The sequence below is a fragment of the Melanotaenia boesemani genome, chromosome 6, assembly GCF_017639745.1.
Source record: "Melanotaenia boesemani isolate fMelBoe1 chromosome 6, fMelBoe1.pri, whole genome shotgun sequence".
NCBI classification, from domain to species: Eukaryota; Metazoa; Chordata; class Actinopteri; order Atheriniformes; family Melanotaeniidae; genus Melanotaenia; species Melanotaenia boesemani.
In genome coordinates this window covers 13,321,871-13,345,583 of record NC_055687.1, presented here as the reverse complement: position 1 = coordinate 13,345,583, position 23,713 = coordinate 13,321,871, and the positions used below count along the sequence as shown (strand labels likewise).

The window sequence follows — 23,713 nt, the reverse complement described above, 5'->3', positions numbered from 1 at the left end:
GGAATGGTCAACTTCCCTAACTATATGAGCAAACTGAATGATTAGTACTTCAGGTAAGTAATTTGGATCACCATAGTGGGGCTGACCTTAAATAAGTTAAATGATATTAAAGTTTTTAGCTTGTGAGAGAATAAATCAAACATCATTCATTTACCTTTTAAAAATAGTCCAAGGAATAAAGTGAAAAGCACAAAATAAACAGGATCATTAAAGAGTTTCTCAGCAGATTGCCTCAAGCTGGTTTCTGCATGGCATGAAAGTAAAAAATAAGATATAATGATATGAGACTGGCTGCATCCGTGGTTATTTGTCTTATTTGTCTGTGTTAACCCTGTGATAGATCGTCCAGGATGAACCCCACCCACTGCCCAGTGGTAGCTGGGATAGGCTCCAGCCCCTCCCTGTGACCCTGAATTGGACAAAGCAGGTACGGCAAATGAAAATGGATGGAAAATCTGCAACTGCCAGCAGTCTAACTGGCAGTTGCAGATATTCCGGAGATTCTCTGTATGATCGGTGAAGTAAATGATAACTGGTGATTAGCTGTGCCTTCACCAATTGTTTATGAAATCCCTGAGAACTATTGTTTTATGTTCCCTTGGCTAATATAGATCATCTTCTTGTGCACCTGCCAGAGTACTAGAACAGATTTATGGGACTGAGCTCCATGACCATGTTCACCTTAAATACCCCTGCTTTAGTTTTGGATATGTCACTCAAACACTGATGCAGTAGAATAGTTGCTTATACTGTTTCACTATATTTCTGTGCTAATGCAAGCAAATGTCTTTTTATTTTCAGGGAGATGTTTGTGTCTGGAGTCACAGCAATCCCTTCTGTGCTTTATGCAAAAAAATGTCAGATACAATAAACAGACAGCAGGCAGCTAAACTTCTGTATCATTCTCTGGCACATTAGAACAAGGCATAGAAACCTATGGTTCTGTCTTCGTAGCAATATGATAAACAGTGAAATACAATGTTGATGCATTAAATTTTGTTAAAACTGATAAAGTCAAAGGTTACAGAATATGTTCTCATATAAAATGGGCATCACAAAGCTTGATAGACAATACATCATAGCCTCTCCTAGTTAATGTTTCATCATTTGTCTCGAGGAAATATGTTGTCTTCTCAGCTATTAGATGCTTGATTGTGCTATACACTACTAAGTTTTTTTAATTTGATAATGATTACAGTGAATTTGTACTATGTAAGTCACTATAAAAAGCTAATCTGTTTAATAATCTTGGCTGGTGCATCAAAACACTGGCCGCAATTAAATTTTATACAGAGCAAACTTTTCCTAATCAATGGCCAACATATTCTACATCTGATACAAATAAATATAGGATGTGATATTGCTTCTATACTAGCAGAAACATGATGTTAAACTTGCTTAGGACATAAAGTGATCATTCATTAGTCAGAGGATGACTATAATCATCAGGTGAGACAATGAAGCTGAGAAAGGTGTCTAATAAATTTGTTATTGCACTAGAAAGAAAAACATTAACAAAGGGCTGCACTAGTATAATACGCATGTCATGTCTTGACATGTTCTAACCACTTATCTCTCCACATGAAGTTACATACAGTGACACTCAAAAAAGGCTAAATGTATTGTCCTGGCATGCAGCGTGACATGTTGTGTTACTCATGTGCTACTTAATGAGACCAGGCTGAAAATAAACACTGAAGTTATTGGATATGGATAAAACAAATATCCACAAGTAAGGTAAGAAAATGCATGTTTGTAATTGCAAGCAGTACTTTTCATAGATGATGCAGCATTGTGCATTGAAAAACACTGACTACTGCAGCTTTGAATGCATACATTTTTTTTTTACTGATTTCCCAGTGTCTCTGGTAAGTGAGGATAATGGGAAGACTGGTTAAATTGTTAGTCTTATAGTTTCATAAATGGACTCCAGGGGCAGCAGACAAGTCTCAAACTGCCATCAGAATTGCACCAGAACAAAATTGGATTCATTTTAAAGGTCACCTAAACAAACTGCAGGCTGAAAGGATTTGTCATGTCATGTTGTTTTAATATGGCAGACTAAAGAAAGCAGCCAACTATTTTGTCTCACAGAGCACCTGTGATCAAATGCTTTTTCCATATTTTATGAATGTTTGCATGCTCTGCACAGTGGTAGTCACATATTGTCACCCTCTTAAAAACACAACAAAACTGAACCAAATATCCAAAAGAAATCAGTCTTTTGTGTTCTTAGAAAAACCTGAAAAGAAATTACATAGGATATTATTTAATAGGATGAGGGTATTTGTATTGTTGTGACTTCTTGCTCAAATTATATGCAGAAACAGTTGTAGAGGACAAATAGAATAAAGACTTAATTGATAAAAATCTATTGTTAATGAAAAACTACCGCATATAAAAAGCAACATTGTGGTTTTTAAAAGTTAAAGCAAAGTACTGACAAAAGCCAAAGTTTCACATCTGGATTCGTGTCTGCTACATTAGTTACAGTCAAATTATTTACCTCATGTATTCGTGGGCCCCTTTTACTCTTTGGCTCGGTGATGTTGTGCCTGAAATCTTCATGACATGAGACCATCTTTAAGATTACCTAATACCCCCCAAATAAACTTATATTTACTGTAATTCAAATCACATGGGCCAAGATCAGACTGCACATGAATATTTAGAAACTTTTGTAGTGGATAAATTCAATTAATTTACTTTTGGAAATTTTTTTTCTCAGAGCCTTCTAACTCACCTGGTTCAAATTGCACAAGAATAACGGACCATGTTTGTGTCATTTGAGAAGGTATTTCAAATGGGAATTAAATAAAAAGAAAATCTATTTTAAAAAGTAAGGGTCAGTTACTTTTGTAGGCATATTTTTCTAAATGAAGGAGCATAATTGCATTTTTTTCTGTGTTTTTATGTCAAAAGTGACAGGTGACAGGATCTTTTCTTGTTTGAAATTTTATCCTGTGATTCTAAAATTTTTCAGCTGAGAATGTGATGAAAATGGAACAACATTTATTTCTTTCAAGAATGATTAAAGTATGTACAGTATGCAGGCTGTCATGTAAAGGCCAAGCCCTGACTGGAATCAAGCACCCTTTCAAAGGAATTACATAGCTTGCGTGTTAAAAAATAAGGTGATATTCCGGTTGCTCATTTTAGGACCAATATGGCAAACACATGTTGGCAGCAGCTCACTCACTGGGCACATTGTTTCAAGTGTGATCAATCTTTTTTCCCAAACGGTTGGAAGAGTATTAAAGAAAAAGCTTCCCACAACATTTGAGATACACACACGTCCTCCAGCCAGTTGACAGGATAGCTTTTATTTAAGTATTCTTAATCATATTGTTGATGCTGAATAAATTGACTTGATAAATAGCTGTGTACATTATTATTATGTCTGCTCAGATGGCTTAAATATATTGCAGGTTTATTAAAGTTTCAGTTGTAACTTTAGTCAAGAATGCATTATAAGTGTGGAAATATTTTTAAACCAAGGTCATAAAGATGGAGTGGAGAAAACACCACAGATCACATATATCACATGCAGCTATTTGATAAAATGATGGACAATATTTTAAAGATACATCAGATAACTGTTTTGTCTCAGAAAAAATGTGATGGAATTTTTTTTATGCAATTATAAGTTTAGATGCCTGCATGCAAAACAGTCTGAATGGTAAGCAGCTCAGCATGTTTAAAGGTAATGATGTGCAAAGACAACTTCCACTTTATGCTTGCAGCAAAAGGAGATTTAACTTCTGCGTCAGGGTTCTTGCAGATTTACCGAAATGTTTAGACAACACCTGCTTTGCACAAAAATAACAGCGATGTCGTGCATAGCTATTTTGATTCTCCCCTTCCTACCATCTGGAACTTCCTCCCTTTTCCCAGTCCCTGTAAATAAAAGTTAGACACTTTTTTTTGTTTAGTTAGAGCTCATTCTGATGTTTGTGTGACACTGTGTGATCTCTCCTTATGCTTAAGATTTTTAACAAAAGTCTTGAGTGGGTCCTTCTCGTTAAGACTCTTGGTGATTTTTTTTCCTTCACAAGAACGATGGACAACATTAATTAATATGATCCATCACTACCAATACAGACAATCCTGAACATCCTTGTTGAGAAATATCTGAGTAAGTGATAAAAAAAAGTCTCGAAGGAATACAGGAGGATTCTTTTTTCTATAAAAAGTAGCCACAGGCAATCTATTTCTGGCTTTTTCTGAGTGGAAAACTGGAATCATGAGGACGCACATCTGTATATTTCTTTGGCAGGTAAACCTTCACAGAATGACAAACACAGCTATCTTGTTTGTAGATCCTCCTTATGTATCACTGTGACAGTTGTTTTTTAATCCACATATGGTCTTTCTCGTGTAAAAGTGAAGTGAATTCATAGATGAGCTTTAGATCCACAAGCACAGCAGTGTTTCTAGGTCTAGGATTACAATATTTAGCCTTACATCTATCAACACAAATGGTCTGTGTTCTCTCAGAGGAGGCTGTTGTAACTGCACTTCATTGGGACAAAGTGGACTAAAAGACTGGTGTTACAATAAACAACAGACATCCGTTCAGAACATATTTATTTATTCATTTATTATCTATAAAATGGCTGCAGAACATTAACCCTGTTATTTGTAAATTCTGTTATCTAAGAGTTTTGTCTTCGGCTGCGTGTCAAGTACAAAAATCCTGAACCTGAACAGTGTTTATTTTAGTTCTTCTGACAGTACAAATAAAGTTGGCATGTTAGCCTGCAGACACAGAGTAACAGACAACAGCTCCAAATGCATTTATTTTTTCTCTTTAATCTGTTTTGATTCTAAATCCCATTATTATTCTCTCAGGCTCTTAAAAATCCCCTTGAGTGGATTAATCAGATTAGTCACTCATCTCCATTCAGCTCAATTAAAAAAAAAATGGTTTTCTTTAGTATCACAAAGAAAAGGCAGCAGAAACAGAAATCAGTCTTGTGCACAGCTATGACAAGCATCTGTGTAGCCTTTGATTCATAAGCAATTAAGGCAGATTTATCTCAGTCAATATCATGCCACTTCATAATTTAGCCTTGTGTGTAAAAAAACCATTAAGATTCAGCTTGCTGTGACATTGCTGTCCACCGGGAACCATTATCACTCTCACCATCTGCATAGCATTAGTGTTGTTTGATGCTGGTTTTGACTCTGTTCTGAGAAATTCATGTGTTGCAGTAAAGCTGCATGCTGGAAAGTTGGGGGTGTGAGTCTGTTTTTCTTCTTCAACTTTCATTTCCACAACATTTACTCTATAGCTGTTTATTTATTTTCTATACCTGTTTCATCTTGTCCAGGGTTGCTAGGCAGCCCTGAGCATCTCACTCTATAGCCAGCCTAGTGGTCACAAAGTAAGAGGCAGAGTACATTTTGAATGGGTAACAAATCTGTCAAAGTCCATCAGAATAGCTAAAACACAGGCACAAGCCACTGGTTAAGTTAATTTGGAATTACCAGCTAACCTTGAAATGTGGTAGGTAAATGGAGCCCCTGGATAAAATCCACACAGGCACAAGGAAAATATATCAGAGCACAGAATGGATTTACTTGAAATTCAAACTAGGAGCTTTGCAGCTTTGAAGCTATGAATAACATATTAAAATAGATATACATAACATCACATAACATGCCAGTTCTTTTTGCATTGGATCCCAATTAATTTGAGGGATTTGTACTTGTATGCAGAGCCGGTTTTGCCACTAAGTAGACTAAGTGACCGCTTAGGGCCCCGCACCACTAGGGGGCCCCCTATGGAGGAAAGTTGCTTCAGTTTAGTTTGGATTATGGGCTTTGTTATGAAGATGAATTATCCCTCTGGGGCAGACAAAAGGAAAAAAGCAGTTGTAGCTCAAGCTAGAAGTTGGGTGCCAACCACCCTGTAAAATATGGAATCGTTCTTTAGTTGACAATTAAACGTGTCCTCCCGACATTTTATTGGTTCAATGTGGACGGTCCTTGAATGATCATTTACTATTTAATATACAGTAGTATCAGCCATTATAAATATTATGTCCATTTAAAGAGAAAGTCAGAATAATGGATTAACAGTTAATTAATAAATGTTGTTTAGACAAAACGTTTATTTTTAAAATAAATAAAAGTTACATTAAGTTCTCAATGTATTATATTTATATTTTAAAAATTCATTGTCACACTCTCCACACAAACACATCTTCTTCAGTTACTGGTGCTACTGCCGCGTGATAGATTATAAACTATCTCTTTAACTAGGTTAAGTGATTGTGCAATAACTAAGTTGTGTAGTACTTTCTTAAATATTTTCCTCTTGTATGTTAAATAGGGATGCATGTTTTTACAGCTTTATGGAGCCTGATTAACACTTTATATGCAATAATGTTGCGCAATAATCAATGCGTTCATTGGTAATAAAGCATTTCAAGCTTTAGGTATTACTAATTGCTTTTTTTGATCACGCCTTTACTAAAAACACTGGCACAAATTAAAACACACCACTGCTGCGGGTTCCCCACTCGAAGGGAGTCGGGCCGTGGTGGTCGTGGCCCTCAGTAGCTATGAATGGCTTCCCTTATTTTTACTTCTGAAAATTGGCAACCCTAGCTAGCGGAAACCTAGAATTATCCCCAAAACACATATGAACATCATACTTATTTACTGCAATAATTTATCAGTCATTGTTACTTCCCAGTACAATATACCATGACTTAGGGTGTCACATCTACCCAAAAACTTTGCTCATGGCATGAAGGGGTAGGGCCCCTAAAACTTATTCTGCTTAGGGCCCACTGAAGTCTACAGCCGGCTTCTGCTTGTATTTGTATGGTTAGTACGTATGTCTGTTAGTTCAGGTTCATTCAAATTTCTGCACTGATGATATAAAAAGTAATTCATTTAGAACCGAGTCACAAAGGACTATAAAACATGGTAGACCTATGACAGAAAAACCTCTTAATTTTCTCCTGAGACAGTCCAATAAATCACTTGTGATCCTTTAACACTTGAATAGATGATAATCTCTGTAATTTGGAGATAAAATCAACACCAGTGTCAAAGAGGCGACTGTTGCTATCAGAGAATTCAGCAGCCATAGTGTATGTTAACTCCATCAATACTTTGAAGGTGGTACTGATAAAAGTCTCATCCACGTAAATCACATCCTGCTTCCGTGCTGCTTTCATCACACACAGACATCAATGAGCCTCAGATCTGACCCTTTCATAGGTTTATAAGTTGCAGTTTTGTGGACTATCTTAAATAATGTTTACCCCTTTATACTGAAAAACCACCAACCCCTAAACTCCTAGATGCTTTGACTCAGTCATCTTACCTGTACATTCATCCTTTGTAAGTTATTTAGATTCTTATGCTTGTTTTTCCTCTGTCAAGACTTAAGAACTTATTTAGTATGTCTCATCATATTACAGGTGCCACATTGGGACTTTGGCAGGCATGAATCTTGTGAAGTGTGTTGCAATATGCTGTGGACATGAGGATTTGAGGACCCACTGACGGACAGCAAGTTTTCAAATATTTTTGATCTGAGATGTGCAGTTAGTTTCTATCTCTGACTGTCCAACTCAAAATAAAATTTCTTAAAATATCTTATATTCCAATTATATCCAATTATTTATCAGTCTAATTAAGCTACAGTGTGTTCTCTCTGCATTAGATAAAATGAGGTGAACTACATCTTATTTGAGATTTCTATTCCCATCTGATGACAAGAAAGGGAAATTTAAATCTGTTCACGCTGTAGACTGATTTCTATTTAGTTTATGTGTAATTGAAATGAATTATTACATTACTGTATGGTTTTAAAATCAAATTTCTGTGGTACAATTTTTGGGACAATTAAACCATGTTTGCTTTCGCTTGATGGATATGAGGACTGTCTTTATATCGTTTTCTGACATTCTCTCTGTTTTGCACAGTCAGTGTAAGGTCATAAACCTATCATTAGTCATCATTTAAGCCCCTTGACTCTCTTAAAACCTTCTGCTCTGCAGTCTACTCTGGAGATATTACATCGTCCATAACTACCTTTGGCTTTCAGGCTATGACAGAAATTATGACCTTAATAAAGTTGACTTTGCAATATTTGCATGTATAAGCATTTTAAAACTGATTCAAAAGACTGACTGGCTCTGTTTTAGGGCTCCCCTGGACCGTCTCTTGGCAGTAAGTGGTTGTCCTCATGACTTAATGGTCAGTCAAAGTGATTCAAAATGCCTCAAGGATGAATGTTAGCTACACATAACAGCTGGTATAATAATGTCGGTCTTGCATAAGCAATTTTGTCAGTTTACATTTCACCTATCATCCCCGTATTTCTTTCACGTCATAAGCCATGACTGCATCATTTGCTGTCAGTAAGATGAAGGGATGTGCTGGTTTTAGTTTCCTGGCTCTGTTTATCTCTTGGCGACTGAACGAGAAAATAAACAGCCTGTAATGATGCTTAACACTCATGATAAATTCTTTAGCAGAATAAGTGTAACTTGTTGTGTTTATCCAGTAGTCCTTATCGCCATAATGCAGTTGATTAATGTCCCAATCTCAAAACAAGGAAATGTGATCTCCAAGAATAGTTGTTTATAGCCCCCTATAGGATAAGGAGGAAATGTAGACTGTTATATGTATGATATTTATTGTATGTTCAGATCACTATGATTTGACTCATCTTTTGTACTTTTCCTTTTTTTTCCATTAATCTTGTGCTCTTAACTCATGTGGCTCAAAATATTTCCCTCTTTATCCTCAACTCTGAGTTGCTTTGACAGAAACTTGTGCTAAAAAAAAAGGAAAATCTATAAATCACCCTTGGATGAATGAACCCTTTTAAATGAATAAGTTATTGTGTCTAAAAAGCTGAAATAGAGTATAAGGAAATCAATGTACCAACATACATATAACAGAGAAATTTACAAGTATAAAAAAAAGCTGGTTTCATGGTGCTTCCTGCTTTAGATAACATATTTTTATGTTTTATTATATTTCATTTGTACTGTTTTCCGTCTTTCTTTGTAAAATATTACACAGACTCAGTGGAATTTACCTAATAAAAAATGTTGTTTTTCTAAGTAAGAGGTCATAGGCTATATTTAAAAAAAAAGAAAAAGAAAAACTGATCAAATACGTTGCAGACAGAAGCTCATCTGTGTTTGTCTCACGATGTGGCATAAAATAATGTAATTTAATGCACTGACCAATTCATTTGCACCCATTTATTTATTTTTTTGTTATATTTAAACTGATTTTTCGGGATGAATGCGCTGTAAGGAAAAGTCTTTATCAAATTAGGATAAATTTCCAAATCTGCCTTTAATAGCACGCACATAGGTCCACCGCAGGTTTTTCATCTCTCAGTAAAAATGTAGACTGAGGGGTGGGGCCTGTTATGCCCTCTGGCGATACTGGGGTTTGGATGCAAACATCACGGCTTTGTAACTACTTGCTGGAGTTAGATGCGGTTCGAGCTCCGAAGTGGATTTAAAAAGCGCACTTCGCAGGACATTGAATGCAAACCGTATTTAAAAAGGATGAAGAAAAAGTCAGAGGGACCTCGGAATAAAAGATCCACACTTTTTTATTCACTGCACATCGATTCAATTGAACCCTTTTGCGCATTTTCTGTCTGATTCATCCTCTAGACAGAAGAGCAAGGAGGGAGTTGCGTAATTGCGGAAGATCATAAAAATCAAATGATTAAAAAAAAATGACAAGAGAAAGGTTGTATGGGGTATCCTGTAGGAGGAGTTTTTTAGGACCAAACAACTAACGGATTTTCCCTTATAAAAAGGAAACTGAGCACCAAGCGTTCAATGAGCGGCTTTATTCAAGGAGTCAGATGCACAGGTGAGTGGACTCATCACGACTTTACATTTACAAATGAATACTTCTTTTGATGACACATGCGAATTATTTTAAGCAAATAAAACCTGAGAACCTTGGTAGTTGTTTATTATTATTATTATTATTATTATTATTTCTTTTCCGTTTTTAAAGAATAACCACGAGTTTCTTTAGGAAAAGTAAGATTTTATTCCACCACAACCAGATACAGTTTTAGGATGAGAAATCAAGCGGGGTAATCTTAAAAACTGTAGAAGATTTTTTTTTGTTTGTTTCCATTTAAGCAAACATACCACAGATCCATGGCATCCTCTGGAGAAGTGTTGGGGAAAATATTTAGAAAAGCGGCATGCAGTTGGTTGGTAGATGCTGGGGACAGGTGGACAGGTGGAACTGTGCTCAGTTTGCCATTCCCTAAAAGAATAGTTTGACGAAGTTTTCTGTAATTCAGCATGGTATAGCTACCCCAGAGCATCAGCTCACAGAATGCTCAGATTGGAAACTTAAATAAACAGGATGAAAAATAAATAAATAAATAAATAAATAATAATAATAATAATAATGATAAAATGTTGGTTTGATTGAAGTAACATCAGTGATTTCCATCTGTACTGCTTAGTGATGTTGCAATTGCTGCACATGACCTCTCATTCCCTGAACTCCTTCAGCCATAACAGAGGAAGTGAGCAACAAAACAGAACTTTCTGAGTGCTGTGCACCTCTCTGTGCAAGTAATGAACTTAGATTAGAAAGAATTAGATTAAAAGTATTTTGATCTGTAGGAAACCATATCAATATCAAGTGTGTTGAGAAATAAATGTGATTTAAGTTAGCTTTCATAAGTAAATCTTATGGCTTGCATTTAGAGTCAGTTATTGAACAAATATCTAATTCAATTTAGTATGATTGCAGCCATAATTTGGGTTAAATGACCCACTCACAGGCGTTAGTTAGCTCTCTGCTCACAAGGCCAGTTGTTTTCATTTAATTGAAAGGGTAATCTTGCCTTTGACGTCTTTTTGGCAGGGCATTTCATTTTGAATTAATGTTTATTTTCAATTCATTTTGATATGGAGGTTAGTGTAAGGTCCAATAATTGTGTCATTCGTATGCAAGGAAACCTACAGGATGACTTAAATTATTACTTACCTCTGCCCTCTGTATCTTAATCATCTCAGATATTGTAAATTTCCTTTTCCGTAACCATTCTCACCAAGTCTGAATGTATTTATCATTGATATAAATACAGTCTTTGTTCAGCTTTTACATATACCCATAGTTTAAGTTACAAGCATAAAGTTCATCAACAAGTATGTTGCAACTCTGAGCTCAGGGTTGTGGCACCTTCTCAAGTTCAACTAATTCCCAGAGTGGGAGCTCATTTTCAGGATCTGAATAATTGATAGATCAAACTTAGCAGTTACAAAGGAGGCAATTTAATCTCTTGATTATTTGATGAGCTGAGCTTAATTTCACTGGGCTCAGCTGAATGAGGCTCTTTGGTAAGAAAAAAACAAAGTTTAATGGATGAAGGAGCAGAGACAGAACTTTTAAAACCCACGGGTACCACAGTTACATTGTGAAATAATGACTGTTGGCAATGTAGCATTAAAAAAAAACACAAAAAAAACCAAACAAACAAACAAACAAACAAACAAAAAAACAAAAAAACAACTGTTTGTTAGATGGGGCAAAAACAAGCAATAACTTTCTTCTGAATGGTGCACGCTGCAGTCTTTTCTTATCTCTACAGCTTGTGAGATAATATATGGATGGGCTGAGGTCGGCTTTTGGTAGGTATCACAGAGCTGTGGGAGTTTTAGGTTATGAAAGAAACTCTGGCAGATGTCTTGAGTTAGTCAGCGCCGGACAGGTTGAGCTTTGACTGATCCAGAGGCTTTGCTTTTCCCGTAATTAAATAAGCATTTGTTAAAGAAACAAACAGGTGTTACAGAAGAGATTGGCTGTTTTGGCTTTTTCTTGTAAAAATGATTTTAGCCAAGAGGTGTCCGCAATATTGTGAGTCATGAAGTGTTAAGGGGCAAAGAGATTTACACGTTCCCAACAGAATTTTATTTAAAAAAAGGATTCAAGTAACTCTGACTGAAGTTACGTTTAGAAAAATGTATTTTCACTCTATTGTCTGTTTAAATGTAAAAATTCTACATAGTCTAGTTTTTCATTTGCTGAGGCTACAGTTGGTGTTCTCGTTATCACAAGTAGGCCCCGGCCCCACCCACAGCTCTTCATTGTCATAAGTGGGTATAGTCAGTGGATAGATAACGGCAAATCCTACTTAACTTAGCTCAAATAAAGTTAAAGTTTGAACTAATGCCTAACACAACTAGAGCTGTCCTGTTTTGCAGGGATATGTTTTGGTTCCTACACAATTTTTTCCTCCATTCTAGTTTGAAAATTGGGCAAAGAGAACAGCTTTTAGTCATCATATAGTCTGAGAAGCAGTCCATTACTTGTGCCAGTTATTTAGAGTTTCAATATAACAGAAGAAATCAATATGAAGAAAATTTTAGAAAGTATAAGATCATATTTAGCTTTTGGGGTCAAGCATTACACACATGCTAGATTTTCATGTTTGCAGTGTTTTGGTTCAGTCCAGTAAAGAGGAATGTGTTGAAATCAGCCATTATTTTGTCCCTTTTGATTTATTCTGTAGCACAGAATGTAATGTTGCTGGTGGAATGTTTAGACACACCAAATGGCATTGTCCTTAGTGTGATTCAGAGCCCCATCCAACTAAACGTCCAAATATGGTCCTATTTTTCTTTATTGAGCTGCGAGGGAGGACCTCCCATTGCTCAGATGCTAACATGCTCTGTGTGTCCTCTTCACACAGGAGCTGTAAATACAGGCAGCGACACTATCTGAAAATGATCTCGGCACCAAATATAAAAAAAGCCTTACGTTTGAGTCTGTGTAACATTTCTTGGAGATGTCACTGCATTTCCAAATAATGAACAAGCTCAGTTAGTCATCCAGGACCAAAAACAGCATGAATTCAAAGTGTTGGGTTGTATTTGGTTCCCTTATTGTGTAATGGATCATTTCATTAAGCCAGTCATTAGTCAGATTACAGGGACTGTGGAGGTTAAAGGGCATAGTAGCACAATTTAAAAAAAAAAAAAAAAAAAAAAACATGTCTTTGTTACATCTGGTTAGAATTTAATGTCACTGGTTAAATATGTTAACAGCCCAATAGTATCTTCTTACCACTGTAACGAACAAATTAAATCAGTAGTTTATTATTAAAGAAAAAATTCCAACTAAAATATTGTTTATTCTCCTTCTTGATGACTATTAGATTCAAAGACTGATACTACTCTGGTTAAAAGAAAAGAAAAGATAGAAATCTGTTGGTTAATTGAACTTTGCAGGAAGACCGGGGAGTATAAAACTACATTTGTAGATGTGTGTGTGTGTGTGTGTGTGTCTTTATTTATTTATTTATTTGGCCAGTTGCTGTCGTTTCTGGAAGTTTTTCATATTTTTTCAAAATGTTAGGCAACAAGCAGGGCCAGGAGAGTTACTACACCAGGCCAAGAAATAGCCAGTAAAGTTTCAGCTTGTCATTTTAACAAGACTGTTTTGCAGTGATTGAACAGGAAATATTGCTAATGAGTGAGCTGTAGCAGCACAGTCGAAGAGACCTTGACACCTTTGTATAGATCCAGAACAATTGTTTCTCTGTTTCAAGTCTAAGCATGACAAGGATGACAGATGAGAAAGTAAATAGAAAGTAAATATACCCATGTCTCAAAATGCCTAAATCTTTCGTGTGTCTAAACTTCCCCCTCGTACATTGTTTCTTTTTGTTTTTTTTAACAGGTCCTGGTTCAAGCAAACGTGCGGTCACACTTGGACAGAAACCTGCTTCCATCTTTTGTCAACTTGCAAACCATCATTTCACCACCTCAGTCTTTAACGTGGCTCGTCTTTGTGAGCTCAGACACTCACTGACAACAAAACTGCTTCAAGCAGCAGGTTCTCTGCTTGCCTTCTAGCTCCCCCCGAGCTTCATGGGTTGACCCAAAAGAACTTTAGCACGCCTCTTTATCCTCAGCACAACCCTGTGACCCCACCACCCACCCTTATCCTACTGCCCTGGTCTGTTTACTCTCTCTTCTTGTGCCACCACCAGTGAGATGGCTCATTGTGTCCCAGGCTTGTTTGGATGTGCAATCATAGCATCACACTCCACTTTTCAGACTTGTGGATATATCAGCAAGTAGAGTGAAAGATACAGAAAGACTGGGAGGAGGGACAGAAAGAGAGAGCACAAGAAGTGCTGAGGGAGAGAAGAGGGATAATCCATACCAACAGCAGAGGGATTCACCTGTCCCACAGAGGAAGGTGGACCCCCCTACCTGATCCATCTGGTTGCAGGGAGGGACCTTGCATAGCCTGGAAGGCAACAGGGACTATGCAGCTGGGACTGGTGGCGCTGGCAATGATCTTTCTCAGCTCCATGGGTCACAGCGATGTTCTCAAGCTCTCCAAAGCAAGAAGGCAGAGACGGGGTGAGTTCTCACTTTGTCAGTTTGTCTTGTTTGCGCTCTTGTACTTCCATTGCAGCAATGCTGCTTTTCATTTCTGTGGTCTGAGTCACTGCGGTGGATGTCTTATAAACATTTAACAAGCAGAGTAAAGATAACATTTTGTTTATTTTCCCATCATTCTTTGTTTTTCCAAGGCGAGTTAAGTTAGGTTTAGATGACGGCTCATCTTTCTTCCTCTTTTAAAGATAATGCCTCTCTCAGTTTATGTAAAACCGTTATGGGTATTAGAATTGTTTATAGAGGGTTTTTTGATGGATTCCCTCTCAAAGCCATTGCTCTTTTTGCGTCTGGTTGTGTAGGCGCATAATGGAGTACCTGACAGTTCTAAGCTCTTACTTGGACCGTGCTACTGATATTGTTGTAAGCATTTTTCTGACCTCACGCAACCACAAAGACAGTGCTCAGTTCAGCTGTAGTATATCTCTGGCCTCATAGCCTCAGTGCTCAGTGTTTCTGTCAGCTTTGAAATAATTCTTCCTTTACACACAAGGAGCTTTCAGCCAATGCCAAGCTCGCCCCAACCTCTCGGAGCCAGAATTCATATAATACCATGACTGGCCACAGTAACAGATGTGGTGCTGATAGAATCACGCATACTGGGATGGAAAAGCTATAGAATTGATTATTTTTTTTACAGCGTACAGCACACACATAGATATGTACAATGATGCTGTCATACTTAATCTTGTGGTACAATAATGAAGACAGAAGAATTAGGATCACTAACCATATACACATGAATCTTCTCTACAGTGTCACAGTCAGCTGAGGGTTTTGCTCTCCAGATATTGAAGATGTTTGTAATTTACACATCTGATTTACAGCTTTCACATCTTTAATGTGATCAGATTCGTTTTTCGTCAGTGGTAACCCCTGGTGTGCAAATAACTGAGGACAGAGCATCTTGTTTTCTTTCCTGATGGCTTTGTGTGTTCCTTCTCACAATGAATTCAGTTCCACACATCAGAGTGAAACAGTCAGAGAGGAGACATGTTGGTACTTCTGCTTCAGACAGCACAAACGCCTTCACTTTCTCTACAATATTAATCAAATATTTCTCCATTATTACTTTTGTCATCATTTTTGATTGTGAAAAACGAAACTTGACTCTTGAAACTTGATTAATTCTTGGTACCACTACTCATACATGCAGCATCTGTTCATGGGACAACCATATAACGATGTTAGCTTCTGTTTTATCTGTGTGAGGCAGGACAGGTGACTGATTGCTGTTTGAATGTATGTAGAGTGACAGTGCACAAGACTATAAATATACTTAGATAACTGCTGTTTTGTTTCAGAAAGGCTTTTTTTTTTCTTTTTTAAAAGGGATGTGCAACACATTCCCAAGGAATGATTGAGATTACTCCTTGTGTCTGCCTTGTCTTTGCTTGTTTGGAAAATAAGAAAATTATATTTATGTCTGAATCTGGGATGCAGCAAGGGAGGTGTGAAAGCATCTGTAGTGCATTTTTGATCAGGCGATATCTGCTGGTTTGTCCCTCAGTTTTCTTGAATCCAGACTACGCCTGGCTGACCCTGGTTTTATTTTCCTGACTCAGAGTAACATTTGGTTGACTGTCTGCCACAATTTTCGCAGTTTCTCCACATGAAAATCTGTTAAAAATCTCCAGCAAGATGTTTAAATGATAAAGTGCTGGCATTATTATAACTATTAGTGGAAATGGGAGATGAATAATGCAGTTTACTGATCTCATCTGTAAAATGTGGACAAATAACCATTTTATTTCCTCTTAAAAATGCATAAACAGCTGGGAACTATTTATTTCTTTTATGATGGTACACCCTCTTGTTCTGTTACCTACCTCATCGTGGCTGTTCCCTTGTTTCTGTTTACTTTATGTTTCCACAGTTAGCACTGAAGGGCCACCATCTTGCCTAAAGGGCTGTGACCGGTGCTCTGAGTACAATGGGTGTATTAAATGTAATCCCAAACTCTTCATCTTCCTGGAGCGCAATGACATCCGTCAGATAGGGATATGCCTTGCCTCCTGTCCCATGGGATATTTCGGCATGAGGAACCCAGAAGGCAATAACCGATGCACCCGTGAGTTTTATTTTGTGTTAATGACTTCTAAAATCAGAAAGGCAGGTGATACTGGCACATGAGCGGTTGAAACACATATAGAATCCTCCAAATACATGATGGCTTCAGCCAGCTCATTACTCTGTAAAGCTCCACACAGCTTTTCTACATCACTTTTTTTGAGAGAGCTGAGAGATTCCTCCTTGATTAGTGTTCACAATTTGCTGCACCGTTTATTTTCTTATCTGATTTTCTGGTACTTTGTCATACATAACATCAGAGCTTATTTAGTCTGACTGAATAAGATATTCTCTGTGCTTGCTAACAAGGGGCAAAAGGACAGTAAAACTTAAATATGGACAACTTCCTGATGATTATGCATTCGTTTTGTTGTTGTTACTTATTCCATTAAAACGCCTAAAATATTGAATCCAGTAATATATTAATTAGATTGTAGGAATGTAAGAACTGAAATGGTCGTTATTTTGCTTCCAAGAAGATTTGGCTTGTTTGCAAGGCGAGCAAAGGGGTGACCACACTCTCGGTACTTAACAAACTTAATTTTCTGGTGGCACTGGTCCTGTGCTTTTCAGGGAGAAGTGCCAACAACTTAGTCTGTTGTCTGTTTTCCCTTATGTGTGGGGAGCGGACCAAAATCTCAACAAAAACATTTCTAATGCTTTGTTGTTTGTCGGTTTTTTTTAAAAGACGTCTGTGTTTTTCATTTGGGCCTTATGTGCAGGGTTCACGTCAGGCCATGATCCACGTTTGTTGTGTCTTAACATTCACAGAGAGTATTTTCTAATAAAGGTTTCCTTCATTTGATACTCTCTAAATGGTTTCCAAATATCAGCAGTAAATGCCCTTAAATTTAAGTACAGACCATAAATGCACATATTGAATTGAAACAATATTCTCGTTACAACATAATTCATTTTTTTTTCAGGTTTATAAAACTTAAAGGAACCCTCGTAAAGAAAAGAAACAGCCATGTAACAGCAGCTAATGATATTGAGTGATTATATCTAATCTGTTGTTTCAAAATGGGTTAGTTTGTAAAGTTTATTGCATAAGTATGAATTACACAATTTTAACTTTCTGAGATTCTTAACAGTACATACTGACACTGGCAACAAATTCAGCTTTACTTCTAATCTTTATTTTCAAAGCATTAAATCACTGTCCTAGTTTGTCGCAAATAAGGCTAAATTTCCTCAGGAAATTCTTTTTAGAGGCCCGCAGTGGCTAACCTTGGTTATTATCCAATCATCTGACTTAATCCATGTCACCCCAGAATGTCTTGTTAGCAGCATTTGTCTTACATTATAGGGTTACAAAATTCAGTGCTGTCAAATTTAGCTGTCAAAGGCTTAAAAAAACTCTTTTTTTTTAACAGGAGACAAGAACATTACGAACCCACAGGGGGATTTGGTGTTAAATCATTTCTGATCTTGGCATCAGACCAACTGAGGATTAGACATCTTTTAAGCTTGGGGCATATGAATACATCAAGCCTAGATCAGAATACATTTCCCATAACAATGTGCAAATACAAATTTACTAATTGCTTCTTCTATTTTTGCAAGATGCAATAAATTATGTGAATAAGGAATTCTTTTGAAGCTTAAATTTTGGGGGGTCCTTAAAGATATGTGCATCTTTTTTTTCTCCTGTGGTGTTTATCTTCAAGGATTCCTTGCTTTTTATTAAGTTCAGAGATTTTATTGAATCAGAGGTGTGAATAAACTCAATCTTGAAAAATCCACTAATGCCACAAAATCCTGGCTGTAGTGCACACTGGCTGTCAAAAAGAACTAAGTCCACGCTGTATGTGTTTTTAAAAAATGACTGAGGCTCCCTCCTACATAAACCCTGCATTACTTAATCACTTATTAATCTCAGAGAAAATAAAAATCAAGCTCCTTTGTCCTTGCTATCAAGAACAAGGAAACTAGAGAGTGAATATTTGATTAGAAGAGTGTGTATTTTTTAGTCTGTGTCAGAAAATTAAAAAACACAAAAACTGAGGTAATAAAAAAAAGCACACATCATATTGCAGACTGAAATTGAGGCTAAAAACCAAACAAATTTTTCTCTTTTTGTCTCCTCTCTGTTTTTCAGAATGTAAAATAGACAATTGTGAAGCGTGTTTCAATCGCAATTTTTGCACAAAATGTAAGGAGGGCTTTTATTCACACAGTGGCCGATGTTACGCCAGCTGCCCTCCAGGCCAGCACACTGCCAATGAGACCATGGAGTGTGTCGGTGAGTGATCTGCAACCTTTCACCTGAAACATCTTAAGTATAGAAGCTATACAGTCACGTGCATTCAATTATTTGAGTAGCAAAAAATTAAGCTAATTGTTGAGAAAAGTAACTGAATTTCTCTGGCGTTTCTTTTTGCTCATTTTTCTTATTCTGTCACTGTTAGAAACAATAGTTTTATAAGTGGAACTCTCGAAAGGCCTGAAGACTTTTTGCCACTTCATGCTGTGTTTTTTTTTTTAACTGACTCTGCTATTGAACATTTTGTGTATTAACAGTGTAATACATTTTTAATTTCTTAATAACTGCCTAAACTTGTCCTGCTATGAATCTATCAACACCCCCCCCCCCCCCAAAAAAAAAGAGAAGAAAATTTGTTTCCACATCTGTAAATTCCTCAAACTAGCGATCCTGAGTTAAACCTGATGAGGGTGTAAGAAGCAGACTCTAAAATTACACCATGGAGCAAATATTGGATTTTGAAACTTCGGAGCATTCCCTCATCACCTCATTCATCTGCATATTTCTTTTGTCCCAGGTCAGCATGCTTTAGAGTGTGAACTCGGAGAATGGAGCCAGTGGAGTTCCTGTATGAAGAAGAACAAAACATGTGGATTTAAGAAAGGCTCCCAGTCCCGGGTTCGTGCACCTCTTATGCAGATACACAGTCTGGACACCTCCCCTGCCTCTCTACCCTCACAAACCTGTGCTCCAGAGACTCAGAGAAAGAAGTGTGTTGTTACCAAGATGCCATGTGTGAGAGGTAAAACAAACACACACTCAGAAAGCACATTTGGTGGAAATTTTTCATATAAACTACATATTTAAAAGCAGGTATTTTTAAGCTGTACCCAGATGAGTGAACAACGTGCTGCATGTGTTTTGTGTAATCTCTGACCTTAGTATGATGACTGATTGACCCATTACTCAACATTCAAAGACCGGCATTCCCAACAGAGTGTCTATGACCTGCAGCGTGTTGATTGCATTTGGTTTGGCAGATCTCTTGACATTACTGCATGTAAACAATAAACTTCATCCACCAGTCAAGCAGATGAAGGGCGGACATTACGCACTGCAAACCTGGACCAGGATCAGAGTTGAAAAGAACCAGTGAAGCGTGGCATTTACACGGCAATGACATGTTTGCTTGGGCTCTTTTCATTCACACAGCAGCTTGCTCTCCAGTAAGTTAGCAGTCATTCTCACCACTCAATGGCCATTATCAACTTTAACAACAGCTTATTAGTTGCTCTTGGCCTCTTTCGCACCTGAAGGCATCAAATAACAAATCTGGCATATCGGTGTAGGGAAAGTTGAATGAAAAGTGCAACAAAAACAGCAACGTTCCTGGTTATTGGCTTTCAAATATTCCCTCCTCGGTGGTGAGGCAAAGGAATAAAACATTTATTAGCAGTGGTGCCCAGATGACAAACCTTACACAACACATGAAAATAAAGAAGCTGTTTAAATCTCTTAATTTAAATTATTAGTTTTCTTGAACTGTAATAGGATTATGGCTAATCAAAAGTCAGTAGCAAATTAATTTGTCTTTAAATGCCCTCAAATGTTAATCTCTTACAGAATATGCCAATTTTCGCAAGGAGTAGAAATGTAAAATTCTTTACAAGCCCCATGGGTTCGTTAAAGGAGAAGTATTTCAAGTCTTTTATTGAACGGTGGCACGCTTAGGGGATTTCGGCCACAGCAGCAACATTACGCAACAACGCGTTGGCAACAGTGCAGATGTTGCAACATGTAACAGATGACATGCCCTGATATACTGTATGTGAGTAAACATGGTGAAGGTTTGGATATTCTGTTACCATTCTCTAAACTTGGAAAGTTCCTTTAGATTTCTGAGTCTAAACAACAGAACATGATCTGATATTCCCGCACAGATCTGTGGTCATGTCTGCAGGGAAGAGAGCTTGTAGTTGTTCAGGAGGAACTTTACTGGATTGGCAGTAATAGCCCAATTTGAGAAATGAGATACAGTTTTACTCTGTCTGATGCTTCTATCCTGGGAAATCTGTCATCTGTGGGTTGAAAAGTATAATTAACAGTGAAATATTATAAACTGTGCTTTCTGAACACACACACACACACCCACAAACACACACACACACACACACATATATATATATATATATATAAATAACCAAGGATGATATGTGAGGCTTCATCCTACAAAAGTATGAATAATAGCAGTTTTGTGAATTGTGTTGTAGCCAGCTGCTGATATTAAAGAGCTTTGTAGTGATGTTTTTCTTCTCTGCTGCTAAATACTTAAATGTGTTTGAGAATAAAGCACATATTGCTGCCAAAATGCACAGGAACAAATTTTCCTCTGCGAGGTAATTCATGGGTGATGGTACCATGCAACAGTGAGCAAGTTCATATGGGTAAAAGAGCACAGCTGTGGAATCATCTGTGGGAGCTGGCTGGCAGGCAGGCTGCATAAAACACAGGGGGCAGACCTTGTATAACATTAGTGATTTAGTGGTCTGTAGATCTCACGCTTTGTGTTGATTTGGCTGCAAATTTTTCCCCCTCCTTTTTCCCGAAGCTCTGCAAAAAGGTCTCACGCGAAAACAGAATTTTCTGGACGTGTTATTGCATTTGTCAAGCAAAACTGTTTAGCTTGGATAGAGCGGAGGTGCAATCAGGGCTGTCATAAACTGATGGAGTCCCCCTCTCTTGGCTCCTTCAGTGATTTGTTAGAGGAGTAATTAGGTCCTTACACAGTAAGCACATCAGATCAGATGCTTCAGTGTGCGTTTAAGGACTCTTCACTCAGGCTTCACTCTTGCTCATCAAGCCTCGTTGATTTAACTGTTTTAATGCTCAGTATTAAGTGGGTATTTAAATACTTGCCATTAAAGCTCAGAAATGTGTTTAGTCATTCAAGACATCAGAGATTTGCATACTGGACAAAATTGTAAAGATTTTTAGCCAGCTTAACAAATTAGTGGTCAAATTAGTGATATTGTTGTGATTTTGGCACCAATGAAAGTGTGTTTCTTGTTTGTGCACTACTGTTTGAGATCAAGTCTTCCAGTTTTTAGTTGAGATTAAACCAAGTATGAGCCAGAGTCAGGTCTGCCAATGTTTAGCTCCAACAAACCTACCTCATCACTGTTTAAGAATTTCTACAATCATTGTAGAAAAATGTTTTTGATGACATTTTAGCTACAACAAACCTACCCCTTCACAGTTTAAGAATTTCTACGATCGTCACAGAAAAATGTTTTTGATGAAATTTTAAAAATAGATGTAGTCCCTCCAGCATGTCCTGGGTTTTCCCCAGGGTCTCCTCCCAGTGGGACATGCCCGGAGGCATCCCAACTACATGCCCGAGCCACCTCATATGTCTCCTCTCAATGCAGGGCAGCAGAGATTCTACTTTGAGCCCCTCCTGGATGACCGAGCTTCCCACCATTTCTCTAAAGTTGGATTTATCAGTGTTTCTTATATATATATATATATATATATATATATATATATATAAGGGCTGTCAAATGATTAAAATTTTTAATCATAATTAATCACCACTGGCAAGTTTTTATATGCCTGAAATTTGCCCATTTTTACTGTATTGTATCAACAGAAAGAGCCAACACTCACAAATATTTAGTTTTAACTGACCTTCCCTTGGGTAGACATCAGATGTCCAAGGATCAGTAAATGCAGCATGTAATGTACTTCTATATGTTGTTCTAAATTATTTCTACCACGTTCTAGATCATAATACATCATCTCACCAACCATCTCCATGGTGATATCTGTTATGAAACCATCAGATGTGATGACTGAAGTTAAACAGCCAACATTGATGAAGAAACTCTGATAAACTGATAAGCTGGATAAAAACAAGTTTTTCCTTTTATCATTGAAGTGTGAGTGTTTGTGCAGCAGTGATAAAAATCCTACAGCAGCATCAGCCAAAGTAAACACCTGCTGATAAAAATAGACCACTAGAGGCTTGTTTTACAAGTTTTTCTTCACTTTTTTACATTAGATGATCACTTTAGTGATAATAATCAGTTCAGTATTTCACAAAATCTAGACCTAAAAAAAAAGGTCTCATTTGTGTCCACCTTTTCTAGGTCAGTGCTCCTGCCTGGCCCCCCATTCAAACTTATCTAGACCCACCCCTGCATAGCTAATGTATAAACCCTGTCTACCACCAGCCAACTACTGTGTTTGAGAAGGTCTTGCCAAAAACAATACTTTGGGGCGAATATGTGATGGTGTGAACCATGAACCACTAGTTTTCCTCCTTCTCAGCTGAACGACAACCAAACGCAACAAAAGCATATCAGCTGATCACTGACAGCTGTCGCTGCACAGAGATAACAAGAGAGCCACTAGAGCAGAAACGCTGGTGCAAAACGCAGCTGGGCTGTCACAAGTTTAAAAAAAGAATGCAGGAAAAGTGCGGGTCTGAAACTTTCACCAGAAAAAGGGTGTATGTTATAACACCCCCATTCTCCACAGAGGCAACGTCCATGGGTTGCTCCATTAATGCTGTGTTTATTCTGAAGTCAATCCATAGAACCCCCCCGTTGATCTTTTCCGTCATGCTTTTCCACGTTCCACTGTCATAACAGAGAAATTATGGATGTATGGGGCTTGTCAATCGACGCATCTGTTAATTGCGTTAAAAGGTTTAACGCAATTTTTAGTTACAACACGAGTGCCAATGACTGCAATGCAAACGTGACTGAACAAGCTTCTACAAGTAGAAGAGAAAGCAGATGACATAGTTGATAAGAGAGGAGAGACTAACTCGGTGGTACTTAGTGTTGCTAATTTAATAACTTTGTCGCTATATTTAGCGAGTTTTCACTCCCCTCTAGAGACTTTTTTCTTTCTTTTTTTTTTAAGCGACTAGCGACAGATCTAGCGACTTTTTCTGGTATTATTGGAGACTTTTGGAGACTGACTTAAATGAACA

The 23,713-nt window shown here is 37.4% G+C and overlaps 1 protein-coding gene across 2 annotated transcripts in view; it reads left to right on the top strand.

The window, feature by feature from the left end:
- Window positions 1-340: 340 nt before the first annotated feature.
- The window catches only part of rspo1 (R-spondin 1), a 28,678-nt gene continuing 5,305 nt past the window's right edge, over window positions 341-23,713 (top strand). Inside the window, exons 1-5 of one of the 2 annotated variants that reach the window (XM_041989196.1) lie at window positions 341-427; window positions 13,711-14,402; window positions 16,315-16,509; window positions 18,610-18,753; window positions 19,292-19,516. In XM_041989196.1, coding sequence (XP_041845130.1) covers window positions 14,306-14,402; window positions 16,315-16,509; window positions 18,610-18,753; window positions 19,292-19,516 — 661 coding nt within the window. In that variant the 5' untranslated portion in view covers window positions 341-427; window positions 13,711-14,305. Of the gene's footprint in view, window positions 428-9,478; window positions 9,871-13,710; window positions 14,403-16,314; window positions 16,510-18,609; window positions 18,754-19,291; window positions 19,517-23,713 lie in introns of those variants that run through there. The other variant, XM_041989195.1, reaches the window with a different exon arrangement.